We start from the raw sequence: 20,305 nt of genomic DNA, 5'->3' as shown, positions 1-20,305 counted from the left end.
AAATCATAACAAAAACTCTGGTAGATTCTTCCTCAAACTCTGCCAGAGAGGTAATAACACACTCCGGTGCTATTTTAAAATAACAAACTTTTGATTGAAGATATAAAACTAAGTATAATCACCATAGTCCTCTCACACGACCTATCTAGTTGCTGGGTGCAAGAGAATGACTGGGAGTGACGTAGAGGGGAGGAGCTATATGCAGCTCTGCTGGGTGAATCCTCTTGCACTTCCTGTAGGGGAGCAGTTAATATCCCAGAAGTAATGATGACCCGTGGACTGATCACACTTAACAGAAGAAAAGTGTCTTAAAATTAAATGCTTTATCGGAATCATGTAAGTTTAATTTTGACTTTCCTATCCCTTCAAAGGCCGCCTCTTATCCGAATGCATTTGACAGTTTTTTGCAATAAACTTCCATTAGCAAAAAATGTTTATAGCAAAAGTTACTGTTTTTCAGTGTTTTTAGTGGCATACACATATATTGCTGTTGGATCCTGTGCACCAGCTGACAGTGGAGTGGAGTGTGTCTGCGGAGACTTAATTTGTGTCATTTAAGCCACTGCTGTCTCTCTGAGAAGGTGCAGTGTTTGAATACTGGTAAACACTTTTGGTAGAAGCAATTTTGCTAATGAAAGTATATTGCAAAAATGATTCTATTTAAAATTGAAATGCACATAAGAACATTTCAATGCTGACCTTTGTATCCCTTTAAATAGAAGCATGTTTGCAATATATTTCCATTTTGAAAAATACTTCTAGTAAAAGTTGTTTTTAGAGGCATACGCACATATCCTATGAGGCCCATGCACCAGTATTCAAGCTCAGAGAGCTAGCTGGTGGTGGTGGTGTATATTGTGCTTGCAAAGATTTCATTTGTGTCATACAAGCCACTGCTGACTCTCTGAGCAGGATTGGTGTTTAAATTACCGGTGAATGGGCTCTCACAGCATATTTGCTAATGCCACTGAAAAAGTACAGGTAGAAAACACTTTATCCAAACTGGTGGGACAGGAAAAGGTTTGGTCTTCGTAATAGTTTGAATTTTGGAATATTTGCATCTTTAACCCCTTCATGCCCGGGGCAAGTGGCAAAACACTTTCTTTCAAAATAAAATCATACGATCGTCGATGGGGTCAGATCATGGGGGACTGCGTACGATGCTAGGCACGACCCCCATTTTGTTTTGCATTAAACAAAAGGAGGATGTTATAGAACACCAAAAAATGTAAGATGTTTCATTTTGTAATAAGGGCGTTAAAGCCCAGCGCTGTTAGGACAGGATGGAACGTCCTAATGGTGTGAAGAGGTTAAAATGGGACAGTTTGAAAAGGTGATGGAAACAAGTGTAAAAAAAAATCATCTTATGTTGTTTAGGCAATATTTACATGATAGAGCTTATACATGTAACCTAAAGGTTGTTATATATTTGGGGATTTGTACCTGTAATAACTTTTATTAAAAGCACATTTTGGAGTAAAGGCTGTGACACACTGCAAGCGGAGCGGTGCGCAGCGTGTAGATGCAGCTGTGCGCACTCAGTGTGTCCTGCCTTTTCATCTCTGAGCACTCTGCTGCGTCAGGTCGCGTGGCTGAGCGCTCAGAGATGAAATAATTGAACTTTAGAAGCGATGCGACGCGGTGCGAAGCAGCTGCATCGCCTCGCGCCGCATCGCTTGCAGTGTGTCACAGCCTTAATAAGAAATATATATTCTTATTACTCAGATTTGTACAAAAAAAAAAAAAAAACTTGTCAAGACCCACTTAAGAATAATTTTCTATTGTAAACAGTTTCAAAACTATTTTGCAATACTAAAACATTTTCCAGCTGTTCAATACTTATTATAAAGCAATAGATGGAAATCAGGACATGAGAAATGCCCACCTTAGCAGCCAGGTGGAACATTGGGTAGTCTTTCTTTGTATACACACAAATGTAGAATACTGTAATCTAAAAATCAAAGAGGTGAGGAGTACAACTCTAGAAGTCATAGTGACCTGGCTCTTGTGATTAGTCAATTCTGGAGAATAACTGTAATCATCCTGTACCTGAAGACTCGATCCTATTGTATGAGCATTACTAAATACCTTTATAGATTATATTTTCATCTGCTTAGCACTTGGATTACATTAAAAAAATAAGTGTTAAACAGTTTAAAGCTTAGTTAACCGATGCTTTTTTACATTAGGAGCGTAAAGCACACAATTTCCTGCATAAAATATTACAGAAACACAAATATATAGCTGGGACAAAAGCAACACAAGACATTCATATGGTTGAACTACAAACTCAACCCCCATTGAGTTTAAATTTAAAGTGAAAGTAAAGTTGAGTATCTCTCTACATATGCTTATATAAATCTATTAAAAATAACATCACTTTCATTCGTCATTTTTTATTAATTTGTATATATTATAATTTTTTTACCAAAGCCGCAATACTTGTTAGCCGTTCCTCCGCCTGCATTATAAAAAAAAATAGTGCATTCCATCGTGACAAAATAGCGATATCTGAATCTCATTGGTCCCCCATGGATGTTTAACCTGTTCTATTTACACCCCCATTTTCAAATGCGCATGCGGCTATCCACGAATTTTATCCATGATCCGATGCATGTTCACGATAGCCGCATGCGCATTTAGAACTTCAAAGGAAATCTCTTATAGTGACGTCACTTAACTGAAACAAAGAATTAAGTAATACACTCGTTACAGTCATTGGGGAATTCTCTGCTTACAAACAAATGATATGATCGCCACACCCATACTAAACAAAGAATCCAGTGATTCAATGTTTAGTATCGGAGCGGAGCTCGTATCATTGCGCAAAATATTGGGCTCACGAGAGCGAGCATGGATAAAGATGTATAGAGAGGGTGGGACCTCTCTTTTGGGTAACACTTCTAAACCCGGAAGCTAGCAGGGGGTGGAGGAAGCTAGCAAAAGGTGCGCAATATTAAAATAAATGTCTTAAATATAGGAACTTTTTTTAAACAGAAAAAGTTAGCGACTATACATTATGGGAGTTGTATTATCAATAGCGTTGTTGGCGGATCTAAAAATGTACTTTCACTTCAAGCTTCCAAATGAGTAGCCGTGCATAAGTCAAACATAGCAGGATATTAAAGGGACAAGAAACCAAAACATTTACTTTCACGATTCAGATACAGAATACAATTAAACAAAATTTGCAATTTACGTCTATTATCAAATTTGCTTTATTCTTTTGGTATCCTTTGTTGAAGGAGCAGCAATGCACTACTGGGAGCTACTGAACACATTTAGTGAGCCAATGACAAGACATATGTGCATCCACTAATCAGCAGCTAGTTCCCAATACTGCATTGCTGCACTTAAGCAAATCAGTTTACTTTTCACCAAAGGATACAGAGAGAATGAAGTAAATTATATAATAGAAGTAAATTGGAAAGTTGTTTAAAATTGCATTGCATGCTCTATTTGAATCATGAAAGTTTAATTTTGACCTTACTGTTCCTTTAAGCATCTTGTATATGAATATGTCAAGCTTAAAATAGTGTGCAATTGGGTTTATTAGCCAAGTCACAAAACCCATCTCTCAGCTCAAAACCATATAAAATGCATAAGGGCAGGGCAAAATCCCAGGAGCCAGTGCTACTATAAACCTAGCTCCCAATGTTTCAACTAATTCTACACAAATAAAACCCCTTTGTCTGGCTCCTAAGCATCATATAAACCTGCCAGCCACCATCAGAACTTCAGTTTGTTTCAGAACTAGTTTAAAACTAAGGGTGACTAAAAGAAATATAAAAATTAATTGTTTTGAGTAGCTAGGGATTTGCCCTATAGCAGTGGTCAACAAATCTGTTCAAAATTTAGGAGCCAGTAAGAATATTTCATAGCCAGACACTGGTATTTCTATATAGATATTTGGAGAATCATCCAAAAAGTTAGAAGCCAGGGGTAACATTCTAAGAGCCAGTGGCTCCCTGGCTCCTGGATTTGTCAAGCTCTGCCCTATAGTACAGCACTAAATTGTGCACTACACAGAAGCCTGTTGCTCAGATGTGCAGTGATCTCACAGGATGAGAAAGCTTGTACTATCAATTCAGTGGTTCACTAAAAAGGTATCCTAAGCAAACAACCCAGCTGGGAAACACAAAGCTCTAGAGAGCAAGAGGTAAATTTTGCATTCTGGGAAAATTATTCACTATGTGAAGTCATGTGTAATGCTACAAAACAGAGGAAATGAGCGAAGGATGTACAGCAATGGGTCTCACAGGAAGGTACGACAAAAAGTGAAAGCAGTATGGAGGTACGGTGAAAATTCCTGTCCCACGAGCACACTGAAGCTGCCCGTATATTACAGCTCTGTGGAATTCTGCACTTATTGTAAAGGAAATGCCCGGAAGCCAAATAGAACATTATTCATTTTCTCAGAAATAGTTTACAATGAATGTCAACAACAATTTCCAGTCCTCTATTGACTCCAATGCCACCCAAGCACAACAAGCTTCCTGTCCCCCAGTCTACCCGTAAACTCTGCTGTAAAAATGCTTACAGTTGTGCAACATGCAAGGGCCCCCTGCTATTTGCAGTGAGATCTGCTTCTAATTCTACAACAGTTGCCCACAGCAATATGTATCGACAGGCCCATTAATGGGAGCCAGGGGCTCACTGGGTGGAAATAATTCATAAACGGCTAATAAAACATCCTTTATATAATTAAAGTAGATACAAACAATGTGTCCACATTTTGGTTTACAACACATTCAGCTAATAGATTTACGGGCCAGAAAAAAAACCGCCAATACCAGAGGGTTTCTATAGCTACACATACATATATATATATATATATATATATATATATATATATATATATATATATATATATATACACACATATATACACATATATACATATATATACATATATACATATATATATATATATATATATATATATATATATACACACACACACACAAGTAGCCCTCAGTTTACGCCGGGGTTAGGTTCCAGAAGGAATGGTTGAAAATCGAAACCGTTGTAAATTGAAACCCAGTTTATAATGTAAGTCAATGGGAAGTGAGGGAGTTAGGTTCCAGGCCCCTCTCAAAATTGTCATAAGTAACACCTAATACATTATTTTTAAAGCTTTGAAATGAAGACTTTAAATGCTAAACAGCATTATAAACCTAATAAAATAATCACACAACACAAATATATAATTAAACTAAGTTAAATGAACAAAAACATTTGCTAAAAACAGGATTATAAACCTAATAAAATAATCACACAACACAGACTTCACTTGCATTTTTCTGCAAACAGTTCTTTCTATGCATTCCAATCTGGACTGATTTATAGACAGGAAGATCTTTTTTCTTTGCAAACTGCTTGATAGCTCAGGTCTGGTTTAACTGATTAATTTCAGCTTGTTTGGCTTGCATATCTTTGCTGCAACACAAGGGGTCAGCTCCACCTACTGGCTATTTTAGTCAATGCACTGCTTCTCAATGCTTTTCAATAGCAGTCACATGACTGAAAAAAAAGGTATATATATACACACACACACACACATACACATAAATATACATATACACACATATATACATATGTGCAAATAAAAAACAACATGTCTATCTATAGCAGTTAATAAAAACACTTCATAGGAAAGATTCAGGTAAAGACAATAAATCACAACTGGATTTACCTGTAGCTCACACCAGGCGACCTCTACCCAAGTCTCAGTGTCCAGTCCTTTGAAGACGGTCTTAAAAGCCCCTCGGCCTAATTCAATGTCAAACTTCAGAAACCTACCACCAGGGGAGGTCGCCACTGCTTTCATCTCTGCCTCCTCCTCCATCTCCTTCTCACTCTTTTCCCTAAGTGAGTCTTTTCCAGTCTCAGAAACAGTTTTGGGCTCATTTTTGCCCTCCTGTCCTGTAACTACAGCACTTGTTACTTGAGCTGTCACCAACTGCTGGTCAACATAGTCACCAGTTTTTTCTTCTTTTAAAGCTGGCTCCAGAATACGGTCATCCTCTGTGATATCCACACTCTTTCGGAAGAATCGTTTCCTCTCGCTTGTTCCAGAACTTGAGCAGGGATTGTCATTCTGCTGGGCAATTGAAGTGTCCTGGGAGGCTGGATTCTTTTCTGCAGAGAACCCAACAGGTTTGTCTGATTCGTCAGTACTCGCAGGCTCTCCAGAGTCGGTCGCCATCTTCCTCACTATTGTCAATCAACGTTGCAAAATTTTCTTCAAATTAATGTCTATAAGGGGGGGGAAAAAAAAGTTTTTAAACAATGCAAATAAGATTAAGGTATTTAAAGGCAAGAAACCAGCATATTCAAACGGCGGTGAGTGTCATTTAGCATGCGCACTAAACTGAACAGTCTTACAACACCAGACACAATACAAAAGCCCCCCTGCCACACAGACCAAATAATTGATAGGCTTGAATGATGAGCACATTGTAAACACAAAACAGACCCGTCCAGTATTAAGCCCAGGGATATGCAGCGCCATGCAAAATGAACTATTTAGCAACGCTTCGTGTGCTATGCGGTAACAATATCCTGTGTTGTCCCTAAACCTCTGCTATGCAAACTGTGCCTGATTTAAAATAAAAGCAAAAACGCAGAGAAAGAATAGTGTAATCAAATGCTTGCAGGGTTTTCAAGCTGTATCCTGCACTTAACAGTGGTTGTTCTAGATCAATAAAGACAATTGATTGCTTATCTGACAAGTCAAGTAGGCTCATGAAATCAAGCTTTAAAAAAAAAAAAAAAGTGAAAAACCCAACGTTGCAAAAAAACCAAGTCTTGTCAAGTTTAAATTTAGACACAAGAAACCTTATGCTGCAGTTGCTTGATCACTGTGTGATATAACCAGTGAACCCTGAACGTTCTTTAGTATTTCAGCAATGAGTCAAAAGCACTTATTAACCCTTTCCCTATTGATTTAAAACCCAGGCTACCGCACACTGAACTTTGTCACTGAAATTTACTGAAGCACTCATTCCTTTCTCTCCTCCCCCCAACAGACTCCTGTAACAGATTCATCCATCCTCTTGTCTGTTCTGTAGAACTGCTGCTAACCCTTTTGATGTCTGAAGAATGTGTGCTAGAGCTGGCCAAATTCCAGGAACCAAACTACAGACCTACCCTCTCATGCCTGCCCTCCTCCTAAATGTTTAAGCTTTTGTGGGCTTTGCCTATTATTGGAATAATCCACAGACCGGCGCACAATGTAAAGAAAAGAGAATGGTGTTATTTTACTGAAACTGATTTCCACAATACTTTCCTTATGTGCTAGGGAAAAATCTCAGAGGCAAACTCATTTATGCAAGGGATACAGAGGGGTATTTTCTGTTTAAACAGAGGTCAATGATATGACAATATTATGCACTCCATATAATGGTATATATAGGATGTGACCATGTCTCACTGCATGGACTGACATTTATTTCAAATTTAGGTGCCAGCAAGAATACTGAGAATCTAGCCACACACTTTTCTGGTGTTTGTTAAGGCTGTTTGCACACAGTAACCAATTTATAAGTGATTTTTGTTATATATAACATGCTTTAATGTTATTTTATTTTTTCATTACTGACCCTAGAACTAAAACGTTGGTGATTGGAAGGAGGTGCCCCACTGCCGTTCTTGACTGGCTCACCTGTAGGGATCTGCCCAGGAGCTGCAATGCTTGCACAGATAAATACATAGTTTTAGGGTGAGTAAAGCGCATGTCATTTTTTAATTACAACCTCTCTTTAAAAGGGACACTAAAGTCACTTTCATGATTTAGATAGGAGCATGCATTTTTAAGAGACTTCAATTCACTTCCATAATCAAATTGTGCACGCCTTTTTATATGAACACTTTTTGAGGCACCAGCTACTACTGAGCATGTGCAAGAGATCACAGTGTATATGTATATGAGTCTGATTGAATGATGGCTGTCACATGATACAGTGGCAGGCAAATTTAGATAAATTTTGAAATTTGTCAGAAGAAAAAAAAAAATCACTGCTCATTTAGTCCACGGATCAGCTAATTACTATTGGGAATATCACTCCTGCCCAACAGGAGGCGGCAAAGAGCACCCCAGCAAAGCTGTTAAATATTACCTCCCTTCCCTCCCACCCCAGTCATTTGACCAAAGTAAAAGAGAGAAAGGAAGCAACAAGGTGCAGAGGTGTCTGAAGTTTATAACATACCAACAACCTGTCTTAAGAACAGGGCGGGCCGTGGGCTCATTGTGTCAAGAAATAAAGAAATTTATCAGGTAAGCATAAATTTTGTTTTCTTTCTAATGACACAATGAGTCCACGGATCATCTAATTACTATTGGGGATCAATACCGAGAGAACACAGATAAGGGAGGGACAAGACAGGGAACCTAAATGGAAGGCACCACTGCTTGAAGAACCTTTCTCCCAAAAGCAGCCTCAGCCGAGGCAAAAGTGTCAAATTTATAGAATTTGGAAAAAGTGTGAAGAGAGGACCAAGTTGCAGCCTTGCAAATATGTTCTACAGAAGCTTCATTCTTGAATGCCCAGGAAGAGGAAACAGCCCTCGTAGAATGAGCCGCAACTCTCTCAGGAGGCTGCTGTCCAGCAGTTTCATAGGCAAAGTTAATGATACTCTTCAGCCATAAAGAAAGACGTAGCCGTAGCTTTCTGTCCCTTACGTTTCCCAGAGAAAACCACAAATAGAGCAGAAGACTGGCGAAAATCCTTAGTCGCCTGTAAATAGAATTTTAATGCGCATACCACGTCTAGATTGTGCACAAGCCATTCCTTCTGAGGAGGAGGATTCGGACACAAGTAAGGAAAAACAATCTCCTAATTAATGTTCCGGTCTGAAACTACTTTAGGGAGAAAGCCTAATTTAGAACGTAAAACCACCTTATCCGAATGAAAAATAAGGTAAGGAGACTCATACTGTAATGCCGAGAGCTCTGACACTCTACGAGCAGATGAAATAGCAACAAGAAACAAAACTTTCCAAGATAACAACTTAATATCTAAGGAATGCATCGGCTCAAACGGAGCCCCTTGAAGAACCTTAAGAACTAAATTAAGACTCCAGGGAGGAGTAACTGGTTTGAATAAATGTCTGATCCTGACCAAGGCCTGACAAAACGATTGTACGTCTGGGACGTCCGCCAGACGTTTATGTAACAAAATAGACAAAGCAGATATTTGACCCTTTAGGGAACTTGCCGATAAACCCTTCTCCAAACCTTCTTGGAGAAAGGACAGAATTCTAGGAATTCAAACTCTACTCCAAGAGTAGCCCTTTGATTCACACCAATATAGATATGTATGCCATATCTTATGGTAAATCTTTCTAGTCACAGGTTTACGAGCCTGAATCATAGTCTCAATGACCTGATAAGAAAAACCACACTTAGATAAAATTAAGCGTTCAATCCCCAAGCAGTCCGCTTCAGAGAAACTAGTTATGGATGAAGGAAGGGTCCTTGAAGTAGAAGGTCCTTCTTCAACGGAAGTCTCCAAGGTGGAAGAGATGACATGTCCACCAGGTCTGTATACCAAATCCTGCGAGGCCACGCCAATGCAATGTGGATCATCGACGCCCTCTCCTGCTTGATTCGAACAATGACTCGAGGTAGAAGAGCAAATAGAGGAAAAAGGTATGCAAGACTGAAGTTCCAAGGTACAGTCAGAGCGTCTATCAGTACAGCCTGAGGGTCCCTTGACCCGTACCTCGGAAGCTTGGCATTCTACCGAGATGTCATGAGATCCAATTCCGGCTGACCGCATTTGAAAGTCAGGCAGGAAAACACTTCCGGATGGTGTTCCCACTCCCCCGGGTGAAAGGTCTGTCTGCTTAGGAAGTCTGCCTCCCAGTTGTCCACTCCTGGAATGTGGATCGCCAACAGACAGCAATTGTGGGTCTCTGCCCACTGAATGATCTTGGCTACCTCTATCATAGGCAAGGAACTGAGTTCCTCCCTGATGGTTGATGTAAGCCACTGAGGTTATATTGTCCGACTGGAACCTGATTAACAGGGCCGAGGCTAACTGAGGCCAGGCCAGAAGAGCATTGAAGATAGCTCTCAGCTCTAGAATGTTTATGGGCAGAACAGCCTCCGCCGACCGAGTCCATGTTACCTGAGCTTTTAGGGAGCCTCAGACTGCTCCCCATCCCAGAAGGCTAGCATCTGTTGTCACAATCACCCAAGAGGGTCTGCAAAAGCAGGTTCCCTGGGAGAGATGATCCTGAGACAACCAAAAAAAAGTAGAGAATACCTTGTCTCCTGCTTCCGATGTACTCGTGGAGACAGATCCATATAATCTGTTCCACTGCCTGAGCATGCTTAACTGCAGAGGTCTGAGGTGGAAACGGGTGAACAGGATGATGTCCATTGCCGCTACCATCAGCCCAATTACCTCCATGCACTGAGCCACTGACATCCGAGGAGAGGACTGAAGTGCTAGGCAAGAATCAAAAATCTTTGATTTCCTGACTTCTGTCACAAAAAATTTCATTGTTAAGGAGTCTATTATGGTTCCCAAGAAAACTACCCTTGTAGTTGAAACGAAGGAACTATTTTCCAAATTCACCTTCCATCCGTGAGACCGCAGGAAAGATAACATTTCCGTGTGTGATCTTGCTTGTTAAATAAAAGGCGCTTGAACCAGAATGTCGTCCAGATAAGGTGCCTCTGCAATGCCCCGCAATCGGAGCACCGCCAGCAGGGATCCCAGAACCTTTGAGAAAATTCTGGGAGCTGTGGCAAGGCCGAATGGAAGCGCCACAAACTGGAAGTGTTTGTCTAGAAAAGCAAACCTTAGAAACTTGTGATAGTCCCTGTGGATGGGATCATGCAAGTAAGTGTCCTTTAAATCCACCGTGGTCATAAATTGACCCTCTTGGACCAAAGGAAGAATGGAACGAATAGTTTCCATCTTAAAGGACGGCACTCTGAGGAATTTGTTTAGAATTTTGAGATTTAAAATTGGTCTGAAGGTTCCCTCCTTCTTGGGAACCACGAACAGATTAGAATAGAATCCCAGACCTCGTTCCTGCATTGGAACAGGAACTATCACTCCCAGATCGGAGAGGTCCCGTACATAGTGTAAGAACGCCTCTCTTTTTGTCTGGTCTAAAGATAATCTTGAAAGCAGAAACCTGCCCCTGGGAGGAAAGGTCTTGAACTCTAGTTTGTATCCCTGGGACACAATGTCCACCGCCCAGGGATCTTGAACAACTCGAACCCAAGCCTGAGCGAAGAAGGAAAGCCTGCCCCCCACAAGATCCAGTCCCAGATCGGGAGCAGGCCCTTCATGCTGTCTTTGATTCAATAGCAGGCTTCTTGGATTGTTTTCCCCTGTTCCAAGACTGATTGGGTCTCCAGGGATGCTTGTACTGCTCCTGCTTGGAAGAGGGAGTGGAAGGATTTCCCTTGAAATTTCGAAAGGAACGAAAATTACGCTGACATCCTTTTTGTTTATTTCTCTTATCCTGAGGGAGGGAATGTCCCTTACCTCCCGTAATATCAGAAATGATCTCCTTCAAACCGGTTCCAAACAAGGTCTTTCCCTTGTAAGGAATCGCCAAAAGTTTAGACTTAGATGACACATCCGCAGACCAAGATTTTAATCATAATGCTCTGCGAGACAATATGGCAAAGCCTGAAATCTTAGCTCCCAGCTAAATAACCTGAAGGGAAGCATCTGTAATAAAGGAGTTGGCCAACTTAAGGGACTTTATCCTATCCTGGATTTCTTCGAGGGGAGTGTCTGTCCGAATAGAATCAGACAACGCATCAAACCAGTATGCTGCCGCACTAGTGACAGTAGCAATACAAACAGCAGTTGCGGAGTCATCCAGGGTAGCTAAAACCTCCTCAAGTAAGAAACTGAGGTGTTCAACTTAAACCTGAAAGAAACAACTTCAGTATCAGATAAAGGTATTACACTGTCTGAGTTTTCCCCCTCAGATACTACTGAAGTATCTTCCTCTTCAGGTTTCTGGGAAGAAACATTCGGGATAGCCACTACTGTATCAGCAACCTTATTCACTGATTGAATACATTTCCTCTTGCGTTTTCCCTGTAGCATGGGAAAAGCAGACAATGCATCAGATACCGCCGATGACATTAGGGAAGCAATGTCTTGCAAGTTAACTCCAGGTGGAGTTTGAGAGGAAGCGCAGGGCACTGCATGTGTGGGCGATAAAATTTGAGACACTTGGGGAGAAAGTTGCAGCATATATTGAACATTGTCATTAGACTCCTGAACAGCATCCGCCTTAGAAAATGTTGGCTCAGAAAAAAGTATATCCCTATAATTTCAAGTTCTCTCAATACATGATGAACAGAAAGGGATTGGTGGTTCCACATTAGCATCAAAACATAAAAGTGACATTTTGCAGGGCCTCTTGGTCCATTCTGACTCACAATGGATGAAATAATCAAATAAAAAGCTTAATTTTTTTAATAAAAATTAAAACAGAAAAAAAACTTTACCGTCTCTTTAAATTTTAAAATTTAACTTATTTTTGTACGCAGAGAGGGCTAAATAGCTACACAAATACTGCAGAACACCTCTACACCTCAGCTTAACTTTGCTGAGGTGCCTACCTGTCCTGCTGACACCGGCTACAATCCCCTCAGTAAAAGATCCGGAACTCAGCTGTAGTTGATAACGAACCGCTGTCCGGTCCTAACGCATGTCTTAACACTGAGGAATTTGTTTATAACACTCATTCCTCCCAATATCAGGAAGTGCTGAGAAAGTGGCGCGCAACCCAAATTGCTGCCTCATATAGCTCCGCCCATCGTGGATGTCTCAAAAAGAAAACTCCCGGTCAGCATCTTATGCTAAAGTTAAGCCGCCGGGAGCAGTGAAAAACCACCTCATACTAAGCCTAAAATATCTCCTCAGCCCCAGAGCCTGCCTAAAGTGCTGTCGTATAAGTCCCCTCCTTTTATCAATAGAAGTCCCAAGTAAATAAAGTGCTCCAACTTCCTCTGAGAACCTTTTATTTCTAATAAGTCAGCACTTACCTCTTAAATCTGCCAGACAGCAAGGCAGCTCACCAGGTTTGAGAGGTCCTCTCCCTCACATAGCCATGTGGAGAAAAAGATAAAGACTGAGTAATCTTGCTCAGGCTATCAGGATTAGGGCAGCATAAATTACATGGGAGGTGCAGCGAGAATTATGTCCCACAAGTTCCCATTGCTCTAAAGCCACCACTGCTCTACTGAAGAGACTGATATTGACTAAGACTACAACCCAGAACAAAGCAGCACAATCTTGTACTACTTTAAAAAAAAAAAAAAATCTTGCTTTAAGAATCTATTACTAACACCTAACTTTCCACTTCCCTAACTTAGGCAAAGAGAATGACTGGGGTTAGAGGGAAGGGAGGTGATATTTAACAGCTTTGCTGTGGTGCTCTTTGCTGCCTCATGCTGGGCAGGAGTGATATTCCCAATAGTAATTAGATGATCCGTGGACTCATGTCATTAGAAAGAAAAGTTATGTCCCTGTGGCTAAGATTTGGGAACCCTTCTTGCCCCCCCCCCCCCCCACTTCCCTCTCACCATAATACCAGGCCATTGGCCATGATTTGAATTGTACTTCCCATACAAGCACAGAAACTATAGTTTACATTATGTTCCTCGCATACCAAAGTACAATGTTGATGGTTGAAGTGGATTGTACAAGCATGCTATGACACCACCAATCTGCATTCAAGATAAGTCACTGCTATGTGAACATTTCTGGCAATCAGTGTTGTACAGCACAGATTTAATTGGATACTCAAATAAACTTTGATTCAGATAGAGCATGCAGTTTTAAGACACTTTCCAATTTACTTCCATTATCAAAATCTTGCAGTCTTTTTATATTGAAACATTCTGGGGAACAAGATCCAGGGTATATGTATACTAGTCTGTGATTGGCTGATGTCTGTCACATGATACAGGGGGCCAGAAAATGGAAGAAAAAAAAAATCTACTGCTGGATTATAAACTGTCTTTTTATGATGCACTCATGATGCATTATGTAATTCAACTGCATTGCGTGGTCCTTTAACCAACTGAATCACCCCTGTTTATCTATAGTGAATAAAGGGGTTAAATCACAGCGGAATATGAGTTTCTGCCAATCAAGAGACTGAATCAATGAAATATACACTCACATTTAAATATATGCAATTATGCATAAATATATACACACACACCTATATCATGATAGCCATGACTACATTTTTGGCTTGGATCCAAAGTTTTGAACAAATGTATCAAGCCCTAGCAAAGAGAACACTGGTTAAAGCACCATATAGCTATAAATACTCAGTACTAACCATTTCATAGAACTGGGTCTAATAATATAAGCACACTCTAAATAAATAGGGCAAGTGCTGAACATGTAATTTGCACTAAGAACTTCCACTGACGCAATCGAAGATTACAAAAACATCTAATGAGTTCAAGAATTTAAAGCCTACATTACATAAAGTGTAAACTAGAGAAACTGGTTCACAGAAAGTTGGACTTTAAGCTTTTTTTTTTTTTTTAAATAAAGACTTGCAGTATAAAACACCAAACACTGAGAAAATCAAAAAAGTCCTGCCCCCCATCATGCTATAGTTTGTTTACATAAAATCATTTTAAAGCTTAAAAATTAACAGTTAAAGAAAAAAAAAAGCGCAAACCGGGTTAAGATACTGAACAACTTCCATAAAGATCTAAAATATATTAAAGGGACAATCTATTGCGATCTAATTCGTAGACTCATGCAAAACAAACAGGAAAGCAGCTGTCGCATGACCCACCAATTACCCCTGGAGAGATTATACCTATATATAAAAAGGGACAGTCTACACCAGAATGTTTATTGTTTTAAAAGATAGATATTTTATTACCCATTCCCTAAATTTGTATAAACAACACATTTATATTAATACACTTTTTACCAAAATGCATTCGTATAAGAGGCGGCGTTCAAGGTCTAAGAAATTAGCATATGAACCTTCTAGGTTTAGCTTTAAACTAATAATACCAAACAAACAAAGCAAAGTTAGTGATAAAAGTAAATTGGAAAATTTTTTAAAATGACATGCCCTATCTGAATCATGAAAGTTTATTTTGGACTTGACTGTCCCTTTAAGCCCTTTGAAGGGAACAGTTCAACATAAAATTCTATAGGGTCAGTATAGTCATTTGTTGAAGCATGTGATATCTGTATTAGAACCTCACTGTAAAACATAAAAAAAAATTAATTAAAGGGACACTGAAACCAATTTTTTTTTTCTTTCATGATTCAGATAGAGCATGCAATTTAAAGCAACTTTCTAATTTACTTCTATTATCAATTTTTCTTCATTCTCTTGCTATCTTTATTTGAAAAAGGCATCTATGCTAAGGAGCCAGTAAATTGTTGGTTGAGAACCATAGACAGCACTTGTTTATTGGTGCTATCTAATCAGCAAGGACAACCCAGGTTGTTCACCAAAAATGGGCCGGCATCTAAACTTACATTCTTGCTTTTCAAATAAAAAAAAAACAAGAGAATGAAGAAAATTTGATACTAGGAGTAAATTAGAAAGCTGCTTAAAATTGCATGCTCTATCTGAATTACAAAAGAAAAAATTTGAGTTCAGTGTCCCTTTAAACATTTTAAAAACATTTCTGCATGAAAACGGTATAAAGCTGTTTAAACTAATATTTATTTTAAAAGGAAGTGCATGCTCATGCACAATTTATCCCCATAAAGACAGACTGCTCATTGGCCAACAAGCACAGCTCCCACAACTACATAGGTAGATCTGGCAAGATTTATTACGAGGCGAATTCCCCCGATCGGTTGCATTTGAGCCTGCAACTGATATTTATGAAGCAGCGGATGAAAATCAACCCGGATTCATTCGACTGGTGTGAGTGACAAGCCCTACTCTCACAAAATCGGTTGCGTGAGGGTAGGGGGAAGAGCATAGCACAAGCGTTCCCTTAGTGCAATGATAAATACAGGGGAACAGATTTGCCCCACAATTTGCAATAAGATGTGGACAGGTTCACAATATGTTATTTCTGTCTGCTCACAAATTGATAAATCTTGCCCAGAGACTAGTTTCTATATTCATGAGAACAATGAACATCCTTGTCTGTTTGTATACTAAGTAAAAAGATTTGATACCGAATGCAACCATTAGCATTGATTGTAATCCCTTTGAGAAGACTGAGAGGATACTTACATTACACGGCTGTTCAATTCAGTTAAATATGTATATCATTATTTCATTTTGAAGACTCGCGTAACTCTTTAACCCTTAAGTCAGAATTTTTTTAAATTTTTTTTTATAGATTTAATATTTCTTAAGGTCCGTTATTAATAAAATAAACAAATATCCAGTGTCAAAATAAAACGGATATTTTTAGACCTATGAAGCCCCTTACCACCAACCAGAATAAATTCAACAGGTAGTGCACAAACATAATTACAAAATAATATACGCATGACAGAAAACGTCCTTGTGTTTTGCCTTACCCTATAAAACACAACAGTGCTTTTCAGATATCTTGAAACTAAATCTGTCAGATCACTCAAATCTACAGCGATATTTCCAAAGCTTTAGCAAATCTCTTATGATAATCTCACCAGAGAAGCAAAACATAGAACTCTCTCTTAAAAAAGGCTTTGTATTTAAAGGGATATGAAACACAGAATTTTACTTTCGTTAATTCAGACAGAGGATATTATTTTAAAACAACTTTCCAAATTTCGTCTATTATCAAATTTGTTTCATTCTCTTGGTATCCCTAAATGTGCAGCCACCAAACAACAGCTGGGTCCCAGTAGGACACTGGAACTGCTGCTCCTGAGCCTACATATGTTATTTAACAAAGGATACCAAGAGAACAAAACAAATCTGATCATAGAAGTAAAATGCAAACTTGATATAGAATAAAATACATGCTCACTGCAAAAAAAAAACATGGGTTGCATGATAGAACCTCAGCAATCCTAGGAAGTCTGAACAAAATAACATTGTATTCCCATGTATTGTAAAACTAACTTTTTCTGTTCATATTAGCGATAAAATGACAGGTTTACAAAACATAGCTGTATTTGCCATCGTCAGAGTCAGATGAGAGCATTCCATTGGAAGCTTGTCTTTAAACTTGTAAAGTTAGTTCAACAAAAGAAGTCTCTCCACGTTTCACAAAATAAAGTGTGCGTCTCATACATACATACATATATATATATATACATATATATATATATATATATACATATATATACATATACATATATATATATACATATACATATATATATATACATATACATATATATACATATATATACATATATATACATATATATATACATATATATACATATATATATACACATACACACACACACACACATATACACACACACACATATACACACACACAAACAAACCACACTGATGGGCTGTTCTCAGCAACAACTGCTAAATATTGCGATTTCACATATATGTCTATATATGAAAATGCCACTACACATCCACATCACAGCTGCGTATAAAAGAACAATGCACACACAGTATGAAAAAAGCTACATTTAACCACTTGACTGCCAGAAAAAGCACCAAAGGACTGTTACACAACCTATTGCAGCCGTTTTTGCAACTAGACCAGCACATACAAGAGCAAAATAAGTAGCTGCAAACTACTACAAAAATATTGACTAAGAACGTGGAAACACAAGTATTGACAAAGCTATAAATACTTATATAAAGGAATAGATGAATAGGACAGAAGACTGGATAAGCCCAAGTTACCATTTGAGCATATGAAGAACCAGCTTTCACACTCTGGATCGTTCTACCTGGCAAGGCATGAACACTGCGCTGGTAATAAGCACTGCAAACAAAGAAGTTTAAAAGTGCGAAAAGGCAGATCCTCCCCCTTGGAGGAATCCAGGCAGCTGGTCCGAGGAAGCTATCAGATTCAGATTCAAGTTAAACCTGTCTTCTTTCATTCTGGATGAGCTCATCAGATGCCTTCAGGCCTCAAATGAAGTTTGCCTACAGGTTATGGCCTATGCAAATACAAATAGCTAAAACATTTCAAAGACAGACTGTATTATAGTACGAAACGTTCTCAGATAACACAGAAGCAGTATTTAAAACGTAATACAATGTTTCCATGGTCAACAGCATGTAGGAATATATATATATATTTAGATATTGTCTATTCATAACAAGTATCGATTAGATAAAAATGACAATATTTTATGCCCCTGCTATATGCTACAAAAAAAAACAGTGAACACAAACAAGCCAGGAAGCCAACTTTGTTAGTGTACAGATATTTGTATAATAAATTTAAAAAAAAAAAGCTTGAAGCCAAAAGAAAAATAGAATAAAAATAGAATAGAATCAGCAAGGAAAACCCAGGTTGTGAACCAAAAATGGGCCGGCTTCTAAACTTACATACTTGCTTTTCAACTAAAGATAGCATGAGAATGAAAAAAAAATTGATAATAGGAGTAAATTAGAAAGTTGCTTAAAATAGCATGCTTTATCAGAGTCTATCTGAATCATGAAAGAAAAAATGTGGGTTCAGTGTCCCTTTAACTCCTGGGAACTGTCAAGCAATGGGTTAAAGTGATAGTAAACTTTACCCTTTGTATAAACAGATCCATAATGTTAGGGATATTTTAGATGGAGTTTAATACATCAGTCATAAAGACAAACTTAAACTTACTTTTTAATTTAGCGCTGAACTTCAAATACCTACGTGAAAACTACATTTTTTTGGTGATATAATGGTTTTAACTGTTCTCCAATCAGTGCTCTAGCCATACGGCACTCATACAATTTTGTATTTTTTTTTAGCTAGAGCACCGATTGGAGAACAGTTTATACTGTTAAAATTACAGACTAGTCAAAATTAAACTTTCATGATTCAGATAGGGCATCCAATTGTAAACAACTTTCCAATTTACTTTTATCATCAAATTTGCTTTGTTCCTTTGGTGGTATTTTTGAAAAGCTAAACCTAGGTAGGCTCAAACGGATTTCCTTTAACCGTTGAAAAACGCCTCTTAGCTCAGAGCATTTTGAAAGTTTCACAGTTAGACAGTACTAGTTCATGGGTTTCATATAGATAACATTGTGTTCACTCCCGTGGAGTTATTTAGGAGTCTGCACTAATTGGCTTAACTGCATATCTGTCAAAAGCAGTGAGATAAGGGGCAGTCTGCAGAGGCTTAGATACAAGGTTATCACAGAGGTAATATGTGTATTAATATAACTGTTGGTTATGCAAAACTGGGGAATGGGTAATAAAGGGATTATCTATCTTTTTAAACAATAACAATTCTATTATAGACTGTCCCTTTAACTCACAAAAAAAATTGAAGTGGGTGGACTTGCTGTTTTTATTTTGAAAAGAACAGGTTTATTTTTTCCTACATATATAAAGAGAATGGTTTAAATAAAGTTTAAATTACAAGAAAAGGGAACAGAGAACAATACATAATGAAAGTATATTGCACTTTGAAAATTGTTGATTCTCTCAGTTCCACTTAACATCTAGAAAATAATGGGTGTTTCCATTTGGAACCTAGGTTTCCCATGATATTTTTCTTCTGCTGAGGATAATTAGGGACATATATAAAACAGGCAATAAAAGAGAATGTGCAAACAAGTGTAGAAACCCTGTTCATTCCATTCACTACCCTATATTTCACCAAAGCCTTACATGCACACTCTTATTGCCCGTTTTCTGTTTTGTCTTTATGTCTTGACCTAAGCAACAGAGATAAATAAGGGAAAACAATGGTCCTAAAATGGTAGTGTGCCCTTACTTTATAGATATTAAAAGGGATATGAAACCCACAATTGTTATTTCATAATTCAGATAGCGCATGAAATTTTAAACAATTTTTTAATTTACTTATATTATCAATTATGGTAGCCGTTTTTCAAAAATGTTATCCATTTAGAAGATCACTAGATAGCAGAACTATTTCCTGCTATGTAGTGCTCCAGATGCCTATCTAGATATCTCTTCAACAAAGAATAGAATAGGAACAAAGCTAATTTGATCAAAGTACATTTTAAACTTTTTTTTTTTTTTTTTTAAAGTGTATGCTCTGTCTGAACCACCAAAAAAAATTTTTTGGGGGGTTTCATCTCCCTTTAAAGTACTTTATAGAAATAACATTTACACTTATCTTCAATATTTGAACAATGAAAATCACTGTAAAACAATGCATCTACATATTCTTCTCAGACTGCTCTTTGATTTGAATAAGTTATACCTCAAATT

General features: G+C 38.2%; 1 protein-coding gene and 1 long non-coding RNA gene across 5 annotated transcripts in view; one reads left to right on the top strand and one right to left on the bottom strand.

Moving 5' to 3' along the window:
* WNK3 (WNK lysine deficient protein kinase 3) overlaps window positions 1-20,305 on the bottom strand; it is a 544,128-nt gene that overhangs the window by 487,943 nt on the left and 35,880 nt on the right. For 2 of the 4 annotated variants that reach the window (XM_053695868.1, XM_053695871.1), the window contains exons 1-2: window positions 17,809-17,891; window positions 5,696-6,258 (exon numbers count right to left, since the gene is read on the bottom strand). In XM_053695868.1, the coding sequence (XP_053551843.1) occupies window positions 5,696-6,208 (513 nt within the window). In that variant the 5' untranslated portion in view covers window positions 6,209-6,258; window positions 17,809-17,891. Of the gene's footprint in view, window positions 1-5,695; window positions 6,259-17,808; window positions 17,892-20,305 lie in introns of those variants that run through there. The other 2 variants (XM_053695870.1, XM_053695869.1) reach the window with 1 other exon arrangement.
* Window positions 7,426-20,305, top strand: part of LOC128642967 (uncharacterized) — a 27,979-nt gene continuing 15,099 nt past the window's right edge. The window contains exons 1-2 of the long non-coding RNA XR_008399742.1: window positions 7,426-7,465; window positions 7,610-7,723. This is a non-coding gene — a long non-coding RNA (uncharacterized LOC128642967). The remainder of the gene's footprint in view (window positions 7,466-7,609; window positions 7,724-20,305) is intronic.

This window comes from Bombina bombina, chromosome 12 (assembly GCF_027579735.1).
Source record: "Bombina bombina isolate aBomBom1 chromosome 12, aBomBom1.pri, whole genome shotgun sequence".
NCBI classification, from domain to species: Eukaryota; Metazoa; Chordata; class Amphibia; order Anura; family Bombinatoridae; genus Bombina; species Bombina bombina.
Note: the sequence above shows the minus strand (reverse complement) of the source record. Positions and strands in the feature narration are given on the sequence as shown.